Source organism: Nerophis ophidion, linkage group LG27 (assembly GCF_033978795.1).
Source record: "Nerophis ophidion isolate RoL-2023_Sa linkage group LG27, RoL_Noph_v1.0, whole genome shotgun sequence".
NCBI classification, from domain to species: domain Eukaryota; kingdom Metazoa; phylum Chordata; class Actinopteri; order Syngnathiformes; family Syngnathidae; genus Nerophis; species Nerophis ophidion.
In genome coordinates, this window is record NC_084637.1 from 27,506,082 (window position 1) to 27,524,193 (window position 18,112).

An 18,112-nucleotide genomic window follows, 5' to 3' on the forward strand; every position below is an offset into this window, starting at 1 on the left:
AAAATAATGAATTTAAAAAAACTTACTCCATCCATCCATTTATTTTCTACCGCTTGTCCCTGCGATGAGGTGGCGACTTGTCCAGGGTGTACACCGCCTTCCGCCCTAATGCAGCGGATGTAGGCTCCAGCACCACCCGCCACCCTGAAAAGGACAAGCGGTAGTAAATGGATGGATTAAATAATTAATTAAATACTGAAATGATTAAATAACTACATTTACTTTAAATTAAATTAACTAATGGCAAATGTGATAACACATTTAATTACAATTTAAATTAATTAATGACACATATGTCATTATTTAAGGATTTTTTTTTTAATATGTGACCCTTCATAGTGAGAGACGATGGAAAAAAGTATTGCTAAATTTTATGCAAATAAGTTTATTAATGTATATAAAAAGGTATTTAATGAACAAATTAAGAGCAAATAATAATTAAATAATAATAGTAAAAAACTTACACAATTTTGACATTTTTTAAGTAAAAGAATCGGTATTAGCATAGGTGACACTGGCCCTGTATTGGTGTTGGGTCGATACAAAGAATTACAGTATCGCCCACGTCTCCTGCTTGTTCCCACGTTATCTTCTGCAACCATGTGGGGGGCGTGGTTGGGGCGTGGCCTCGGCAGTGTCGTCATCTTATCAGGAAGAGAAACGCAAGCCACAAGCTGGCGGCGTCGGAAGCCAGCAAAAAGGCGTAAAGCCATTGCTTTTTCATGCTAGAACAGAATATAAACCATAGTTTTTGAAAAGTAAATGCCATTTTTGGCGATACATGCATCGTACAAAACTACTTGGTCGGAGTTAACTTTTCTCGTGTTCGACCAAGGACGTCCAGCAAGGTGTCGTTACAATAACTTAATAAGGTAAATATACTTTTTTTTTTTTTTTAACTTTTTTGTTATTATAGCTATTTCCACGAATAATAATGACTAGCAAGTTCGGCAAAATGTAACTGTGTTTGTATAATTTCGAAAATGATTAAAACGTTTAAATGCTGTCGTCCTGAATGTATTGTAGTTCTGTGTAATAACTTTAGCCGCATTACAAGTTATGTTGTATTAAACTGTCTTCGTCACGTGGTTAGAGTAGTGTTTTTCAACCTTTTTTGAGCCGAAGCACATTTAAAAATATAATAAAAAATACGGAGGCCTAACAATATTATTTGCCAACCTTGAAACCTCCGAATTCGGGAGATTGGAAGTGGGCGGGGCTAAGGGGGGAGGAGTATATTTATAGCTAGAATTCAATTCAAGTAATAGCCATCCATCCATTTCTACCGCTTATTCCCTTTCGGGGTCGCGGGGGGCGCTGGCGCCTATCTCAGCTACAATCGGGCGGAAGGCGGGGTACACCCTGGACAAGTCGCCACCTCATCGCAGGGCCAACACAGATAGACAGACAACACTCACATTCACACGCTAGGGCCAATTTAGTGTTGCCAATCAACCTATCCCCAGGTGCACGTCTTTGGAGGTGGGAGGAAGCCGGAGTACCCGGAGGGAACCCACGCATTCACGGGGAGAACATGCAAACTCCACACAGAAAGCTCCCGAGCCTGGATTTGAACCCAGGACTCCTGGACCTTCATATTGTGAGGCAGACGCACTAACCCCTCTGCCACCGTGAAGCCCAAGTAATATATATATATATATATATATATATATATATATATATATATATATATATATATATATATATATATATATATATATATATATATATATATATTAATTATATAATAGGGGTGTAACGGTACACAAACATTTTGGTTCGATACGTACCTAGGTTTATAGGTCACGGTTCGGTTCATTTACGGTACAGTAAGAAAATGACAAAAGATTAATTTTTTGGTTATTTATTTACCAAATTTGTAAACAATGGCTTTATCCTTTTAACATTGGGAACGCTATAATAATTCTGCCCACGTTAATCTACATTAAACTGCCTCAAGTTGTTGCTTGGAATAAATAAAATGACAAAACTTTTCTTCTACATATACAAAGTGCAACATTAAACAGTTTCAAGTCAACTCCATCCATCCATCCATTTTCTACCGCTTATTCCCTTTCGGGGTCGCGGGGGGCGCTGGAGTCAACTCATCATGCTTAATTTATTACAGCACTTGGGAAGCCTTTAGTTGATTTTTATTATGTAAATGTTACATTTGTATCAACATGTGATAGCAGGGACCCTGCCATTCAAAACTAGGCTGCTACATTACTAATGATTAATGTAACTATAGCTGAACAAATAGTACAATAGCAATAGGAGAGACTATTCATCCCTGAATACCATGGAGTTCATGTAGGCTTTATGATACACTTACATTATTATATCAACTATCAGGGACAGAAACTCTCCATTTAACATAATGTCCTTTTTTGCTGCTTCAACACACCTCAATCAACACTGTCCGTAACACACACACACGAGCGCACACACCACAAAATGAGCTAACGTTACGCTGAAAGCTAACTAGCCTTCACCTAAAGCCAGGAGTGTGAGTGAGCTGAGCTGCAGTTTGTTTCTAGAAGGTCAACGGTGTCATAGTGATGTTTAGAAAGTAGTTGACTTGGAAGTGGTTAGTATAATTTGGGGAGATTCCACTGCTCACCTGCTAAACACCTATGTGCTCGACGCTGAAGCGCTGACTACATGCACTCTGAATACGCACTGCTGATAAGGGTGGCGGGGTTGGGGGTGCGGGGGTGTAAAATATATTCAGGATGTGTCACAGATGCAAAGGATTCTGGGTATTTGTTGTGTTGCGTTTATGTTGTGTTACTGTGAGGATGTTCTCCCGAAATGTGTTTGTCATTCTTGTCTGGTGTGGCTTCACAGCGTGGCGCATATTAGTAAGCGTGTTAAAATTGTTTATATCACAACCATCATTGTACTCTGTATCACCCAGTATGCCTTTCAATCTTGTATGTGTGATTGCGGAAGATGCATACAACATGTTACTGGACTAACAATCGGTTTGTATATGTTGTTGAAGGTGTCAAAGGCAATGGCTTCATAGCACGCCCTTATTCTTGTCATCAGGATGAACACCATTGGATTTTCTCGAGAACGTTTGCAGCTCCCATTGTCTTCTTTACTCTGTGACACGGGTTTAAATAGCTCTTTGAGTGGTAAAGGTGGCCGACCTCTGATGTATTTCAATGGGCGGGTGGCGGGCGGTTGTGGTTCTGATAAAATGTTGGTTTGGGTGGACGGCGGGTGGATGACGACTTTGGTGATGCGGTTGCGGATGATATAATTGCCTATTTGCGCATCTTTGGCGTACGCTATCCTTCTTTGTGGGGCATTGTTGATTGTCATGTCATGTACGGATGTACTGTGTGGACACCGTCTCTGCTCCACACTCTGTAAGTTGTTGCTGTCGTCCAGTTTTCTGTTTTTGTTTACTTTGTAGCCGGTTCAGTTTTACTTACGTTTTGCATAGCCATCCCTATGCTTCAGTGCCTTTTTCTAGTGGGACTTGCCTTTTGTTCATTTTTTGGTTAAGCGTTGAGTACCTTTTTACCTGCACGCTGTCTCCCGCTGTGCTCTGCATATTGGGATCACGACAAACCATCCTCGACGCGTTCCGACTTCTACATAGCAATGAACTACCTGCTGCCCCTTCCTGATATGGAGTATTAAATGGTTACCCTGCCAAGCTCTACACAGCACAGGCACTAGACAATGGCACAGTATTATAATTATTGATTTGCAAAAAATATTTTTTCGACCAATTAGGTGAAGTTGAATAATTTCCACAGTGGTTGAAAAACACTGGGTTAAAATTGTGTGTCCCCCTGAGATCGGTTGGCCGTAAGTTCAAACCTCTGCCGAGTCATCTCAAAGAATATAAAAATGGGACCCATTACCTCCTTGCTTTGCATTTAGCATAAAGGGTTGGAATTGGGGGTTAAATTACCAAAATGACTCCCGAGTGCGGCCACCGCTGGTGCTCACTGCTCCCCTCACCTCCCAGCGGGTGGAACAAGGCGATGGGTCAAATGCAGAGGGTAATTTCACCACATTGTGTGTGTGTGACTATCAGTGGTACTTTACCTTAACATGAGCGCTTTTAGGATTCATTCACAAGAAACCAGTGTGGTTACTAAAACATTTCTGAAGATGGCAAAGGGAAAAGTTACCAAACAGATAATTTGTGGGGTTTTTTTTTAAGGGTTTTATGTGTGTACAAGTTCAAAGAGTAATCAGACAGGTCTTGTAAAGACGATTCCAGCGAGTATCATTTTCATGTGATAAATATAAACAAAGTTATGGATTAATAAAACCGATGAAAATGCACAAATTTTTGGTCTACACTGTATGATAGTGAAGTGAATTCTATATATATAGCGCTTTTCTCTAGTGACTCAATGCGCTTTACACAGTGAAACCCATTATCTAAGTTACATTTTTTTAAACCAGTGTGGGTGGCACTGGGTGAAATGTCTTGCCCAAGGACACAACAGCTGTGACTAGGATGGCAGAAGCGGGGATCGAACATAGAACCCTCAGGTTGCTGGCACGGCCGCTCTACGAATCGAGTTAGGCTGCCCCACGACAATAATAAATGTGATACTTTTCCACGTGCCCTGTCATGTTGCAAGTATTTCTCTTTTGTGCAAGATCACGCTGACTCTGATGTTGGACACGTCATTGGAGATGCAGACATAATAGGAATTCTAAATTTTAAATGCAGTTTCATTAATATAACCCCAAATCTTCGCAGAATTAGCACAAGAATGACCGAATGCAGCTCATATTTGTGCCAACAAACCAGAAGTAAGGATCTGCTCTTATTTGTCAGCGCACAATGCCGGATGAGATGCGAAGAGCTTTGATCCGGAGCCGAGGTGACGCAGGAGGATGCGGGCCTCTGGAAGGATGCGCGTTTGAAGCTGGCGATCAAGTGGTCGGCATCTTGGGCACCGGCGACTTTTCCCGCTCACTTGCCAGGAGACTGGTGGCTTCTGGATACCAGGTGGTCGTGGGGAGTCGAACCCCCAAACGCTGTCTAATGCTGTTTCCCGAAGAGGCAGAGGTGAGAGACATTCAGCTTGCTCCTTGTTGTTCATTAACATAATATTATTTTATTTTATTTTTTTTACTTTTTTATCCAATAATGAACCATTTCAAGACACTTAATTAAACCAGTGTCTTGCAAATTACTTTAAAAAAGTAATTAATTATAGTTATATATTACGTTCCCCAAAAAATATTGAATTGCTCTTTAATACATTTAACTATTAGGGGAAGTAATTGACGTGTTACTTTTAAAAAAACTTCAAATATCTGGCATATGCAGTTGAGTGATGTTTCATGAGAGCAGAGTGTGTGCGCACACCTTTCAAAAAGGTGGTGCCTTCTGCATTGTGATTTGTGACGTAAGCGAGAATGCGCTCAGAGCAATGTTTATAATGTTTATAACTACTTTTCTCAGTAGAGGACATTTTTGTGGCTGCCAGATAAAACTAGCCGCTAACACAGGTTTGACTTTATTCTGTCATGCATCAAAAACAGTTAATGTTTTTAACATACGCAGAAGAACCAAAAAGTGGTACTGTTAAGTACCAGTATCGATTGCTAGGTACCGGGAATCGGTACCGTATCGTTTCAAATGTGAATGATACCCCTTCCCACATAATTTTAAGAAAAAATGTTTTTTTGTGAAATAAAATTACTATATAATATCAAGGCAGGAAGGAAATGTCAACACAAGCATGGAAAACACTCAATGTTAACAATCACATTGAACACATAACAATAAGTTCTTGAAATGAAGGTGCAAAAATAAGGAATAAAAGTGTAAGAAAATAGTGCAAAGTGTGAAAACGTATACCAGGGGTGTCAAACGTACGGCCCGCGAACAGGTTTTATCCGGCCCGCGGGATGAGTTTGCTAAGTATAAAATGTAACCTGAAATTTTTGAATGAAAGAAACAGCTGTTCCAAATGTGTCCACTGGATGTCGCAATAGCAATTCTTTGTATCTTTGTAGCTGATGCTGCATAAGTACAAAATAAACCACATGATATTAGTAAATCAGTCAAGGAAAATGATCAAACTATATAATTAACATCCTGCAATTTGTTTTGATATCATTGTTTTTATCTTAATAGACACCAATGAGTTGACTGACATAATCTAATCAGAAAATATAAATAACGTCAAATAAATGCTTAAGCGCAACATGTTAAGTGTAAAAAAGAAAAAAACTAACAACATTAAGATTTGTACATTTGTGCTTGTTATATTTTCAAACAAAGAAAACAATATGAAGTTGTCCTTATTTTTAAGTTATTATGCCGTGATTTTGTCAGTCTGGCCCACTTGGGAGTAGATTTGTCTCCATGTGGCCCCCCATCTAAAATGAGTTTGACACCCCTGACGTAAACAAAGAGAAACCTGAGAAGAACTATTTTCTGCAGGTTTAGTGCTGGGAAATAACGGCTGTGTAATATTAATTAGCCCTGTTATTATTATTATTAACAGCACGCTGGTTGAGGGGTTAGTGCGTCTGCCTCACAATACGAAGGTCCTGGGTTCGATCCAGGGCTCGGGATCATTCTGTGTGGAGTTTGTATGTTCTCCCCGTGACTGCGTGGGTTCCCTCCGGGTACTCCGGCTTCCTCCCACTTCCAAAGACATGCACCTGGGGATAGGTTGATTGGCAACACTAAAATTAGCCCTAGTGTGTGAATGTTGTCTGTTTACCTGTGTTGGCCCTGTGATGAGGTGGAAACTTGTCAAGGGTGTATCCCGCCTTCCGCCCGATTGTAGCTGAGATAGGCTCCAGCACTCTCGTGACCCCAAAAGGGATAAGCGGTAGAAAATGGATGGATGATTTGTACATTTGCGCTTGTTATATTTTCAAACAAAGAAAACAATCTGAAGTTGTCTTTATTTTTAAGTTATTGTGCCGTGATTTTGTCAGTCTGGCCCACTGGGGAGTAGATTTGTCTCCATGTGGTCCCCAATCTAAAATGAGTTTGACACCCGTGACGCAAACAAAGAGAAACGTGAGAAGAACTATTTCCTGCAGGTTTAGTGCTGGGAAATAACGGCTGTGTAATATTAATTAGACCTGTTATTCTTATTAACAGCACGGTGGGGAGGGGTTAGTGCCTCTGCCTCACAATACGAAGGTCCTGGGTTCGATCCAGGGCTCGGGATCTTTCTGTGTGGAGTTTGCATGTTCTCCCCGTGACTGCGTGGGTTCCCTCCGGGTACTCAGGCTTCCTCCCACTTCCAAAGACATGCACCTGGGGATAGGTTGATTGGCAACACTAAATTGGCCCTAGTGTGTGAATGTTGTCTGTCTATCTGTGTTGGCCCTGTGATGAGGTGGAAACTTGTCCAGGGTGTATCCCGCCTTCCGCCCGATTGTAGCTGAGATAGGCTCCAGCACCCCTCGCGACCCCAAAAGGGATAAGCGGTAGAAAAAAGGATGGATGGATAAAATGACCTATATCGGGATAGATATGTTGTCCGTATCTCCAGGAACTTGCTGCCTGACTCACAATATCAACACCAGTCCACTTTTGCCTCAAAGTCTGCTGAAAAGCACCGACGACTAATTTCTTCTTGCCTGACCCTCCCAGGTGACCTCCCAGCTGGAGGCGGTCAACAAGGCGGACCTGGTCTTCGTTGCCATCTTCCCAGAGCACTACTCCACATTGCAGGAGTTGAAGCCGACGCTGGCTGGGAAGACCTTGGTGGACGTTAGCAACGGCTTGCACGTCAAGCGAGGCGGGCCGTCACACGCAGAACGGCTGGCCGACATGTTTCCTGAGAGCTCCGTAGTGAAAGGCTTCAACACAATATCGGCGTGGGTGCTTCAGACCGGACCTCGAGATGGAAACAGACAGGTAGGAGTATTGGAGGCCCCGCGGTACCTTTGCTACCCGGGAAGATACAAACCCCGTTTTTGGGAAATTGCGTTAGATGTATATATAAACGGAATACAATGATTTTCAACCCATATTCAGTTGAATATGCTACAAAGACAACATATTTGATGTTCAAACTGATAAAAACGTGACAAAGAAGTTGGGAAAGGTGGCAATAAATACTGATGAAGTTGAGGAATGCTCATCAAACACTTATTTGGAACATCCCACAGGTGTGCAGGCTAATTGGGAACAGGTGGGTGCCATGATTGGGTATAAAAACAGCTTCCCAAAAATGCCGTCTTTCACAAGAAAGGATGGGGCGAGGTACACCCCTTTGTCCACAACTGCGTGAGCAAATAGTCAAACAGTTTAAGAACAACGTTTCTCAAAGTGCACTTGTAAGAAATTTAGGGATTTCAACATCTACGGTCCATAATGTCATCAAAAGGTTCAGAGAATCTGGAGAAATCACTCCACGTAAGCGGCATGGCCAGAAACTAACATTGAATGACCGTGACCTTCGATCCCTCAGACGGCACTGTATCAAAAACCGACATCAATCTCTTAAAGGGGAACATTATCACAATTTCAAAAGGGTTAAAAACAATAAAAATCAGTTCCCAGTGGCATGTTGGATTTTTTGAAGTTTTTTTCAAAATTTTATCGGTCCCCGAATATCCCTAAATAAAGCTTTAAAGTGCTTAATTTTCGCTCTCCGCGATGCGACTATCCATTTCCCTGTGACGTCACACAGTGCTGCCAATGTAAACAAACAACGGCAAATACCACAGCAAGATATAGCGACATTAGCTCGGATTCAGACTCGGATTTCAGCGACTTAAGCGATTTAACAGATTATGCATGTATTAAAACGGATGGTTGGAGTATGAAAGTATTGAAGAAGAAACTGAAGCTATTGAGCGAATAGCTATTGACGCCATTCATAGCCATAGCATGGCCGAATAGCTGCGTTAGCATCGCCGGTAAAATGTGCGGACCAAACGATCAGGACTTTCGCATCTCTTGACACTGGAGCAACTTAAATCCTTCGATTGGTAAGTGGTTTTTTCGCATTAAATGTGGGTGGAAGAAAACGTAATATAGTTGCAAATGCATCTGCAGGTTATCCATACATCTCTGTGCCATGTCTGCTTTAGCACCGCCGGTAAATAGCATGTTAGTATCGATTAGCGTAGCATGTTAGCATCGATTAGCTGGCAGTCAACATCAACAAAACTTACCTTTGTGATTTTGTTGACTTTATGGTTGCAAATGCCTCTGCAGGTTATCCATACATCTCTGTACCATGTCTGTCATCGCCGGTAAAATGTGGAGACACTTTGGCACATTCACTGGGGGTCTGGCGGAAGACACTTTTGCATCTTCGGGCCAGTGGTGCAACTTGAATCCCTCCCTGTTAGTGTTGTTACAACCTCAGACAACACACCAACGAGGCATGATGTCTCCAAAACTCCAAAAAATAGTCGAAAAAACGGAAACTAACAGAGCTGAGACCCGGTGTTTGTAATGTGTTGAAAATGAAAATGGCGGCTGTATTACCTCGGAGACGTCACTTTCTGACGTCATTGCAAAAAGAGCGATAAACAGAAAGGCGTTTAATTCGCCAAAATTCACCCATTTAGAATTCGGAAATCGGTTAAAAAAATATATGGTCTTTTTTTCTGCACCATCAAGGTATATATTGACGTTTACATAGGTCCGGTGATAATGTTCCCCTTTTAGGATATCACCAAATGGGCTCAGGAACACTTCAGAAAACCACTGTCACTAAATACGGTTCGTCGCTACATCTGTAACTGCAAGTTAAAGCTCTAATATGCAAAGCAAAAGCCATTTATCAACAACATCCAGAAAAGCCGCCGGCTTCTCTGCACCCGAGATCCTCTACAAATGTTTGTAGTTTAAGTTGTTTTTTGTTACCTTTCTTGTCCAGGTGTTCCTGTGCAGTGACAGCAGCCATGCCAAGAGCTCAATCATGGCACTGTGTCGCAGGATGGGCTTCTGTCCTGTCGATATGGGGCCGCTCTCCTCCTCTGTGGAGATCGAAAACCTCCCCCTCTACCTATTTCCTTCCTGGGGCACCCCCATCCTCATCAGCGTGATCCTCTTCCTCTTCTTCTACTTGTACAACTTTGTCCGGGACGTCTTGCATCCGTTCGTCACCGAAGGAAAGAGCCTCTTCTACAAAATGCCCATCGAGACGATCAACGTCACCCTACCCTCCGTCGCCCTGGTGATGCTGGCGCTCGTCTACATGCCGGGCCTGTGTGCCGCGGCGCTCCAGCTCTGGCGGGGCAGCAAATACAAGCGATTCCCCGACTGGCTTGACAAATGGCTCGTCAGAAGGAAGCAGTTGGGGCTGTGCAGCTTCCTGTGTGCGGCCATGCACGCCATCTACAGTCTCTGTCTGCCCATGAGGCAGTCGGCCCGCTACAAACTCCTCAACGCCGCTTTCAAACAGGTGAGGGACATGCCCCTGGGGTGCGTGGTCTACCGCTGCGGGCTATTCAATCAGTCATGTGCAGGAACTGTGTGGCGTGCAGGTGCAAGAGGGCGTGGAGAACACCTGGAGTGACGGGGCGGTGTGGAGGATGGAGCTGTACCTCTCGGCGGGCATCTTGGCGCTGGGAATGCTCTCTCTGCTGGCCGTCACCTCGCTGCCCTCAGTGGCTGACAGCATCAACTGGCGAGAGTTCAGCTTCATACAAGTAAGACACCCACTGTGATCGGTTTCAAGGATGGCACACACCTGGAAGGAAAAAGGGAGAAAATGTAGTGAAGTCATTTTCAATGGTCAAATAGGGCTGGACAATTACCGTTATTTCGGACTGAGCCGCTACTTTTCTCCTACGCTTTTAGCTAGGACTGGGCGATATGGCCTTTTTATAATATCTCAATATTTTTAGGCTATGTCACGATACACGATATATAGCTCGATATTTTGCCTTAGCCTTGAATGAACACTTGATGCATATAATCACAGCAGTATGATGATTCTATGTGTCTGAATTAAAACAATCTTGTTTATACTGCATTAATATATGCTACTTTTAAACTTTCATGCAGAGAGGGAAATCCCAACTAAGTCAATTTACCAAAAGTGTTTTTATTTACCAGTTATTAAGCAGTGGCAGAAACATTCATGTTATTTCAAAACAGAAAGTGCAAGATTGTCAGAGACATTTTAAAACAAGCTATAAGTGCACTTTTGTGCATGATGTCACTAAGATGACATATCAAAACAGCATTAAATTCAAGTGCACTTTTTGTACAGAACGCCGCTACTATATCCATCCATTTTCTACCGCTTATTCCCTTTCGGGGTCGCGGGGGGCGCTGGCGCCTATCTCAGCTACAATCGGGCGGAAGGCGGGGTACACCCTGGACAAGTCGCCACCTCATCGCAGGGCCAACATAGATAGACAGACAACATTCACACTCACATTCACACACTAGGGCCAATTTAGTGTTGCCAATCAACCTATCCCCAGTTAAAAACAAATAAAGTGCACTTTTGTGCATGATGTCACAAGATATTTCAATAACTGTCAAATAAAAATGAGCTGCATAATAGGAAATCAAATAGAAGTGCTGCTACTTCTTGTAGCAACGCTTTTGCCGCATAATTGTTCGACATATTCTGGCTTGAAGCCAAACCACCGCCAGACGATGGACCCCGTGCTGTTTTTCTGGGGAATTATTTGTTACCAGAGCTTCACGGTGGCAGAGGGGTTAGTGCGTCTGCCTCACTATACGAAGGTCCTGCAGTCCTGGGTTCAATCCCAGGCTCGGGATCTTTCTGCGTGGAGTTTGCATGTTCTCCCCGTGACTGCGTGGGCTCCCTCCAGGTACTCCGGCTTCCTCCCACTTCCAAAGATAGGTTGATTGGCAACACTAAATTGGCCCTAGTGTGTGAATGTGAGTGTGAATGTTGTCTGTCTATCTGTGTTGGCCCTGCGATGAGGTGGCGACTTGTCCAGGGTGTACGCTGCCTTCCGCCCGATTGTAGCTGAGATAGGCGCCAGCGCCCCCCGCGACCCCAAAAGGGAATAAGCGGTAGAAAATGGATGGATATTTATTACCAGATTGACACCTTCTCTCTGTCGTATTACCACTCGCACCTCTCCGCTAGCATCACAGCTAATGTTACCCATGTAGCTACCTCTCTGCTCGAGAGGGCGTGTGACGTTGCACAGGTGACAGTATGTAAGAAGGTGCGCTTGTTTACGTCTGTGTAAGATGGAGAGACAATAAAACGCATGTAGTGTAATGCCCGCAGCTAAAAGCAACTGCGTGAGAACGTATACTCGAACATCACAATATAGTCAATTTCTATATCGCACAGAGACCAACCCGTGATATATCGAGTATTTTCGATATATAGCTCAGCTCTACTTTGAACACTGCAGATTATAAAACGGTGCGGCCAATTTATGGATTTTTCTTTGCTGACGACCATAATGCAAATAGTAAAAAAAAAAAAAGCAAAGACTCTGAAAAGGTGGGTTACTGTTTGTGCTACGGCGCCATCTTTTGGACGAGTTTGCTCACTGCAAGTGCTGCAGTGCACTTCGGTTTCGAGCTTCCAGCCAACCATTGCGTTTCTGCTCATATGAATTCTTCTTTCATCACTCCAAGCAACCTTTGTAAGTTTTACAACATAACTAAAACAATTCATACTTACTAAACCGTCCCATGTGTGATTTATGTATGAGTGTTTTATTGCCTATTTGTACGTCCTATCCTAATGCAATCAAGCTGGCGTCTATAGCATAAGCTAATTTGCTAACAACACGTTTACAAGTGCCTGTTTAAGTGTTATTAACTTACAATGTCATTCTTTTTGTATAGTTTCGTAAATTCAATCAAACGTTTCCGTGGACTTATGGAGTCTGTTTAGTTGGTTGGAGTGCGAGCTTCCGTAGGTACTAGGTCTATGACGATGACTTCTGTTTTGTTTGATCAGCTGTTTTACTGCCGTCTTACAAACACCGTTTGGAAACAATTAAGGTATGTAAATTAACACTTAGTTGATATTTCTGTGTACATAACACACTTTGCAACATACTGTATATATCTGTGGCTTATAGCCCAGTGCGGCTAATATATGAAAACATATTTTTTTTCTTCTAAAATGTAGTGGGTGCGCTCTATAGTCTGGCTCAGGGTTCACCAACGCGGTGCCCGCGGGCACCAGGTAGCCCGTAAGGACCAGATAAGTAGTCCGCTGGCCTGTTCTAAAAATAGCTCAAATAGCAGCACTTACCAGTGAGCTGCCTCTATTTTTTAAATTGTATTTATTTACTAGCAAGCTGGTCTCGCTTTGCTCGACATTTTTAATTCTAAGAGAGACAAAACTCAAATACAATTTGAAAATCAAAGAAAATATTTTAAAGACTTTGTCTTCACTTGTTCAAACAAATTCATTTATTTTTTTTACTTTGCTTCTTATAACTTTCAGAAAGACAATTTTAGAGAAGAAAATACAACCTTAAAAATGATTTCAGGATTTTTAAACACATATACCTTTTTACCTTTTAAATTCTTTCCTCTTCTTTCCTGACAATTTAAATCAATGTTCAAGTAAATTTTTATGATTGAAATATATATAAATATATATTTATATTTTATGATTTAAAAAATGTGTGTATATATATAAATATATATATATATACACACATCATTGCGTGAGAAAATACATTTTTAGACAATATGATATACCTCATCACCTAGAAGACACAGAGGGTAACAAGGTGGTGGTAAATGGTTAAGAAAGGACAGATTTCAAAAATAATAATTAGAATTAGAACTTTATTTTTTTTTACTTGGGACTTCCCGCGGGCCAGATTTTGGACGCTGGCGGGCCACATCCGCCCCGCGGGCCGTAGTTTGGGGACCCCTGAGTTAAAAGATCACACAACGTGTCAGTATTTCTTGACATCTTCGATTAAAGACCATTGTTAAACCCGTCCAACGCTATTTTATTATGTGATTGTGCCAGTACGCCGTTTATATGGGGGAAAAGCGGACGCCTGGACAGCATGTGGCTGTTAAGGGGTGAAGGTTTCAGCTGAGGGCTTCACGGTGGAGAGGGGTTAGTGTGTCTGCCTCACAATACGAAAGTCCTGAGTAGTCCTGGGTTCAATCCCGGGCTCGGGATCTTTCTGTGTGGAGTTTGCATGTCCTCCCAGTGAATGCGTGGGTTCCCTCCGGGTACTCCCGCTTCCTCCCACTTCCAAAGACATGCACCATGGGGATAGGCCCCTCCCACTTTCAAAGACATGCACCTGGGGATAGAATGATTGGCAACACTAAATTGGCCCTAGTGTGTGAATGTTGTCTGTCTATCTGTGTTGGCCCTGTGATGAGGTGGCAACTTGTCCAGGGTGTACCTCGCCTTCCGCCCGATTGTAGCTGAGATAGGCACCAGCGCCCTCCGCTGAATAAGCGATAGAAAATGGATGGATGGATGGTTTCAAGTGAGAGAACGCTAAAGGCAGAGCCTTTAAAGGGGAACATTATCACCAAACCTATGCAAGCGTCAATATATACCTTGATGTTGCAGAAAAAAGACCATGTATTTTTTTTAAACGATTTCCGAACTCTAAATGGGTGAATTTTGGCAAATTAAACGACTTTCTGTTTATCGGTCTTTTAGCGATGACGTCAGAACGTGACGTCACCGAGGTAACACACCCGCCATATTCATTTTCACATTACAAACACCGGGTCTCAGCTCTGTTATTTTCCGTTTTGTCAACTATTTTTTGGAACCTTGGAGACATCATGCCTCGTCGGTGTGTTGTCGGAGGTTGTAACAACACTAACAGGGAGGGATTCAAGTTGCACCACTGGCAAGAAATCTGCCGCCAGACCCCCATTGAATGTGCCAGAGTGTCTGCACATTTTACCGGCGATGCTAAGACAGACATGGCACAGAGATGTATGGATAACCTGCAGATGCATTTGCAACGATTAAGTCAACGAAATCACAAAGGTGAGTTTTGTTGATGTTGTTGACTTATGTGCTAATCAGACATATTTGGTCACGGCATGACTGCCAGCTAATCAATGCTAACACGCTACGCTAATTGATGCTAACATGCTATTTACGCTAGCTGTATGTACATTTGAAACTAGATACCCACATTTAATGCGAAACAAACACTTACCAATCGACGGATTTAAGTTGCTCCAGTCTCACAAGATGCGAAAGTCCTGATCGTTTGGTCCGCACATTTTACCGGCGATGCTAATAAGGCAGCCATGCTATGGGCCACTTCATTAGGTACACCCACGCTATGGCCGAATAGCGTCAATAGCTATTCACTCAATAGCTTCAATTTCGTTTTCACTATCTGCCGCCATACTCCGACCATCTGTTTCAAAACATGCGTAATCTGTTGAATCGCTTAAGCCGCTGAAATCCGAGTCTGAATCCGAGCTAATGTCGCTATATCTTGCTGTGGTAACCGCCATGTTGTTTGTATATGACGTCACAGGGAAATGGATAGTGGTTTCGTAGATAGTGAAAATAAGGCACTTTAAAGCTTTATTTAGGGATATTCCGGGACCGGTAACATTTTGAAAAAAACTTCAAAAAATACAACAAGCCTCTGGGAACTGATTTTAATTGTTTTTAACCCTTTTGAAATTGTGATAATGTTCCCCTTTAAGACACGCCCCCAATATTGTTGTCTGGGTGGAAATCAGAGAATGGTTGCCCCGGGAAATTTTCGGGAGGGGCACTGAAATTCGGGAGTCCCCCGTAAAATTCGGGAGGGTTTGCAAGTATGGCCATAGCCCAAACAATTCCACACATTTTCATAGTTTTTGCATGTGTTACATACGCAGCAGGGTTCAAAGCACAGAATATATACCAGAATATTTTACTTTTTATTCTTTTACAAAAATAATTGCCAACTAACACCTGAACTGCTTGGTCGGAATGTCTGAAGAAAGCACGCCTGACAAAGGTTCCCCTGGAGCGAAGTCACACATGCAAAACCTACGTGTCGAGGTGTTTGCACTTTTGCAGCCACCTCAGTTCTCACGTTAACACTTAAAGCTGCCGTCATTGTCGAGGCTCACACATTCCTCCCCCTCCCTCCTCGTCCTCCCTTTCATCCCGCCACTAAACTAATCCCCCGGCCGTCCGATTAGTCATGTCCCAACCGCCGGGCCTTCAGTGAATTATTGCCCTCCTTTCAGCACTAGCCACCGACGAATGTTCCTGAGCAGCGCATCGCTCCAGGACAGACACTTGATCTTTGCATCGGTCCAGTCCACTTCTTGCTCTCACATGGAACTCAGCACGACATTTTGAAAGGAAGCCCGCCTGGAAGTTACTACTGTACCGTGCAGCTGCTGCAGCCTGCTTTTGCAAAGCAGAAGTTAAGTGTGTTGGAAAACACAACTCACTGTGGCGATGAGGAAGAGCCGGAGTATTTTGAACCCCCGACCACTACCTGAGTCGATCTTGCCGAGTATTTTTGTCCTGCTGATGTGAGTGACTCAAGTCACGAGTTTGCTCGGGGCTGTTCGGTGACCTTTTGACCCAGAGAAAGTCCAACCAGTGCTGGCATGGTTACTGTACGGTTCTTCCAGTTGGAAATGTCATACAAATGGTTGTACTTGTATAGCGCTTTTCTACCTTTGACACTACTTCCACATTCACCCATTCACGCACCCATACACACACTGATGGAGGGAGCTGCCATGCAAGGCGCCAACCATCACCCATCAGGAGCAAGGGTAATCAATCAATCAATCAATCAATGTTTATTTATATAGCCCCAAATCACAAATGTCTCAAAGGACTGCACAAATCATTACGACTACAACATCCTCGGAAGAACCCACAAAAGGGCAAGGAAAACTCACACCCAGTGGGCAGGGAGAATTCATATCCAGTGGGACGCCAGTGACAATGCTGACTATGAGAAACCTTGGAGAGGACCTCAGATGTGGGCAACCCCCCCCCCCCCTCTAGGGGACCGAAAGCAATGGATGTCGAGCGGGTCTAACATGATACTGTGAAAGTTCAATCCATAGTGGCTCCAACACAGCCGCGAGAGTTCAGTTCAAGCGGATCCAAGACAGCAGCGAGAGTCCCGTCCACAGGAAACCATCTCAAGCGGAGGCGGATCAGCAGCGTAGAGATGTCCCCAACCGATACACAGGCGAGCGGTCCATCCTGGGTCCCGTACGAGCGGCCCATCCTGGGTCTCGATTCTGGACGGCCAGTACTTCATCCATGGTTATCGGACCGGACCCCCTCCACAAGGGAGGGGGGGACATAGGAGAAAAAAGGTAAAGTGTCTTGTTCAGGACACAACGGATGTGACGAGGTTGGTTCTAGGTGGGGATTGAACCAGGGACCCTCGGGTTGCGCACGGCCACTCTACCACTGCGCCACGCCGTCCCAATTGCGGCCACCACCTTAATATGAAAGTTTAAAGGCCTACTGAAACCCACTACTACCGACCAAGCAGTCTGATAGTTTATATATCAATGATGAAATATTAACATTGCAACACATGCCAATACGGCCGTTTTAGTTTACTAAATTGCAATTTTAAATTTCCCGCAAAGTGTCGTGTTAAAAACGTCGCGGTATGACGCCGCGTGCGTTTGATGTCTCGGTTTGTAGCGGACATTATTTTCCAGCCCGATCCAAGCTATAAGTAGTCTGCTTTAATCGCATAATTACACAGTATTCTGGACATCTGTGTTGCTGAATCTTTTGCAATTTGTTCAATTAATATTGGAGAAGTCAAAGAAGAAAGATGGAGGTGGGAAGCTTTTAGCCTTTAGCCACACAAACACACGGTGTTTCCTTGTTTAAAGTTCCCGGAGGTGAAGCTTTACTATGGATCAGAGCGGTCAAGCGAACATGGATCCCGAGTACATGTCAACCGGCAGTTTTCGTTGAGAAAATTGTGGTAAAAAGTCGGCTCTTACCGGAGATTAGCGGAGCTTCCGTCCTGCTGCAGCTTCGTGACTTAATACAGAGACTCTGGCGTCAACACACCCGTGGCCACACCTCTCCGACTTTAAGGTACTATTTAACGCACTAAAACACTAGCAACACAATTGCAGATAAGGGATTTCCCAGAATTATCCTAGTAAATGTGTCTAAAAACATCTGAATCGCTCTCACTGCCCCGCCTTTTTTTTTTCTTTTTT

The 18,112-nt window shown here is 43.3% G+C and overlaps 1 protein-coding gene across 1 annotated transcript in view; it reads left to right on the top strand.

Annotated features, from left to right (window-relative positions):
- The first annotated feature begins 625 nt into the window (after positions 1-625).
- Positions 626-18,112, top strand: part of LOC133544497 (metalloreductase STEAP3-like) — a 22,963-nt gene continuing 5,476 nt past the window's right edge. The window contains exons 1-5 of the mRNA XM_061889890.1: positions 626-872; positions 4,820-5,053; positions 7,613-7,879; positions 9,858-10,385; positions 10,468-10,632. Coding sequence (XP_061745874.1) covers positions 4,826-5,053; positions 7,613-7,879; positions 9,858-10,385; positions 10,468-10,632 — 1,188 coding nt within the window. The 5' untranslated portion in view covers positions 626-872; positions 4,820-4,825. The remainder of the gene's footprint in view (positions 873-4,819; positions 5,054-7,612; positions 7,880-9,857; positions 10,386-10,467; positions 10,633-18,112) is intronic.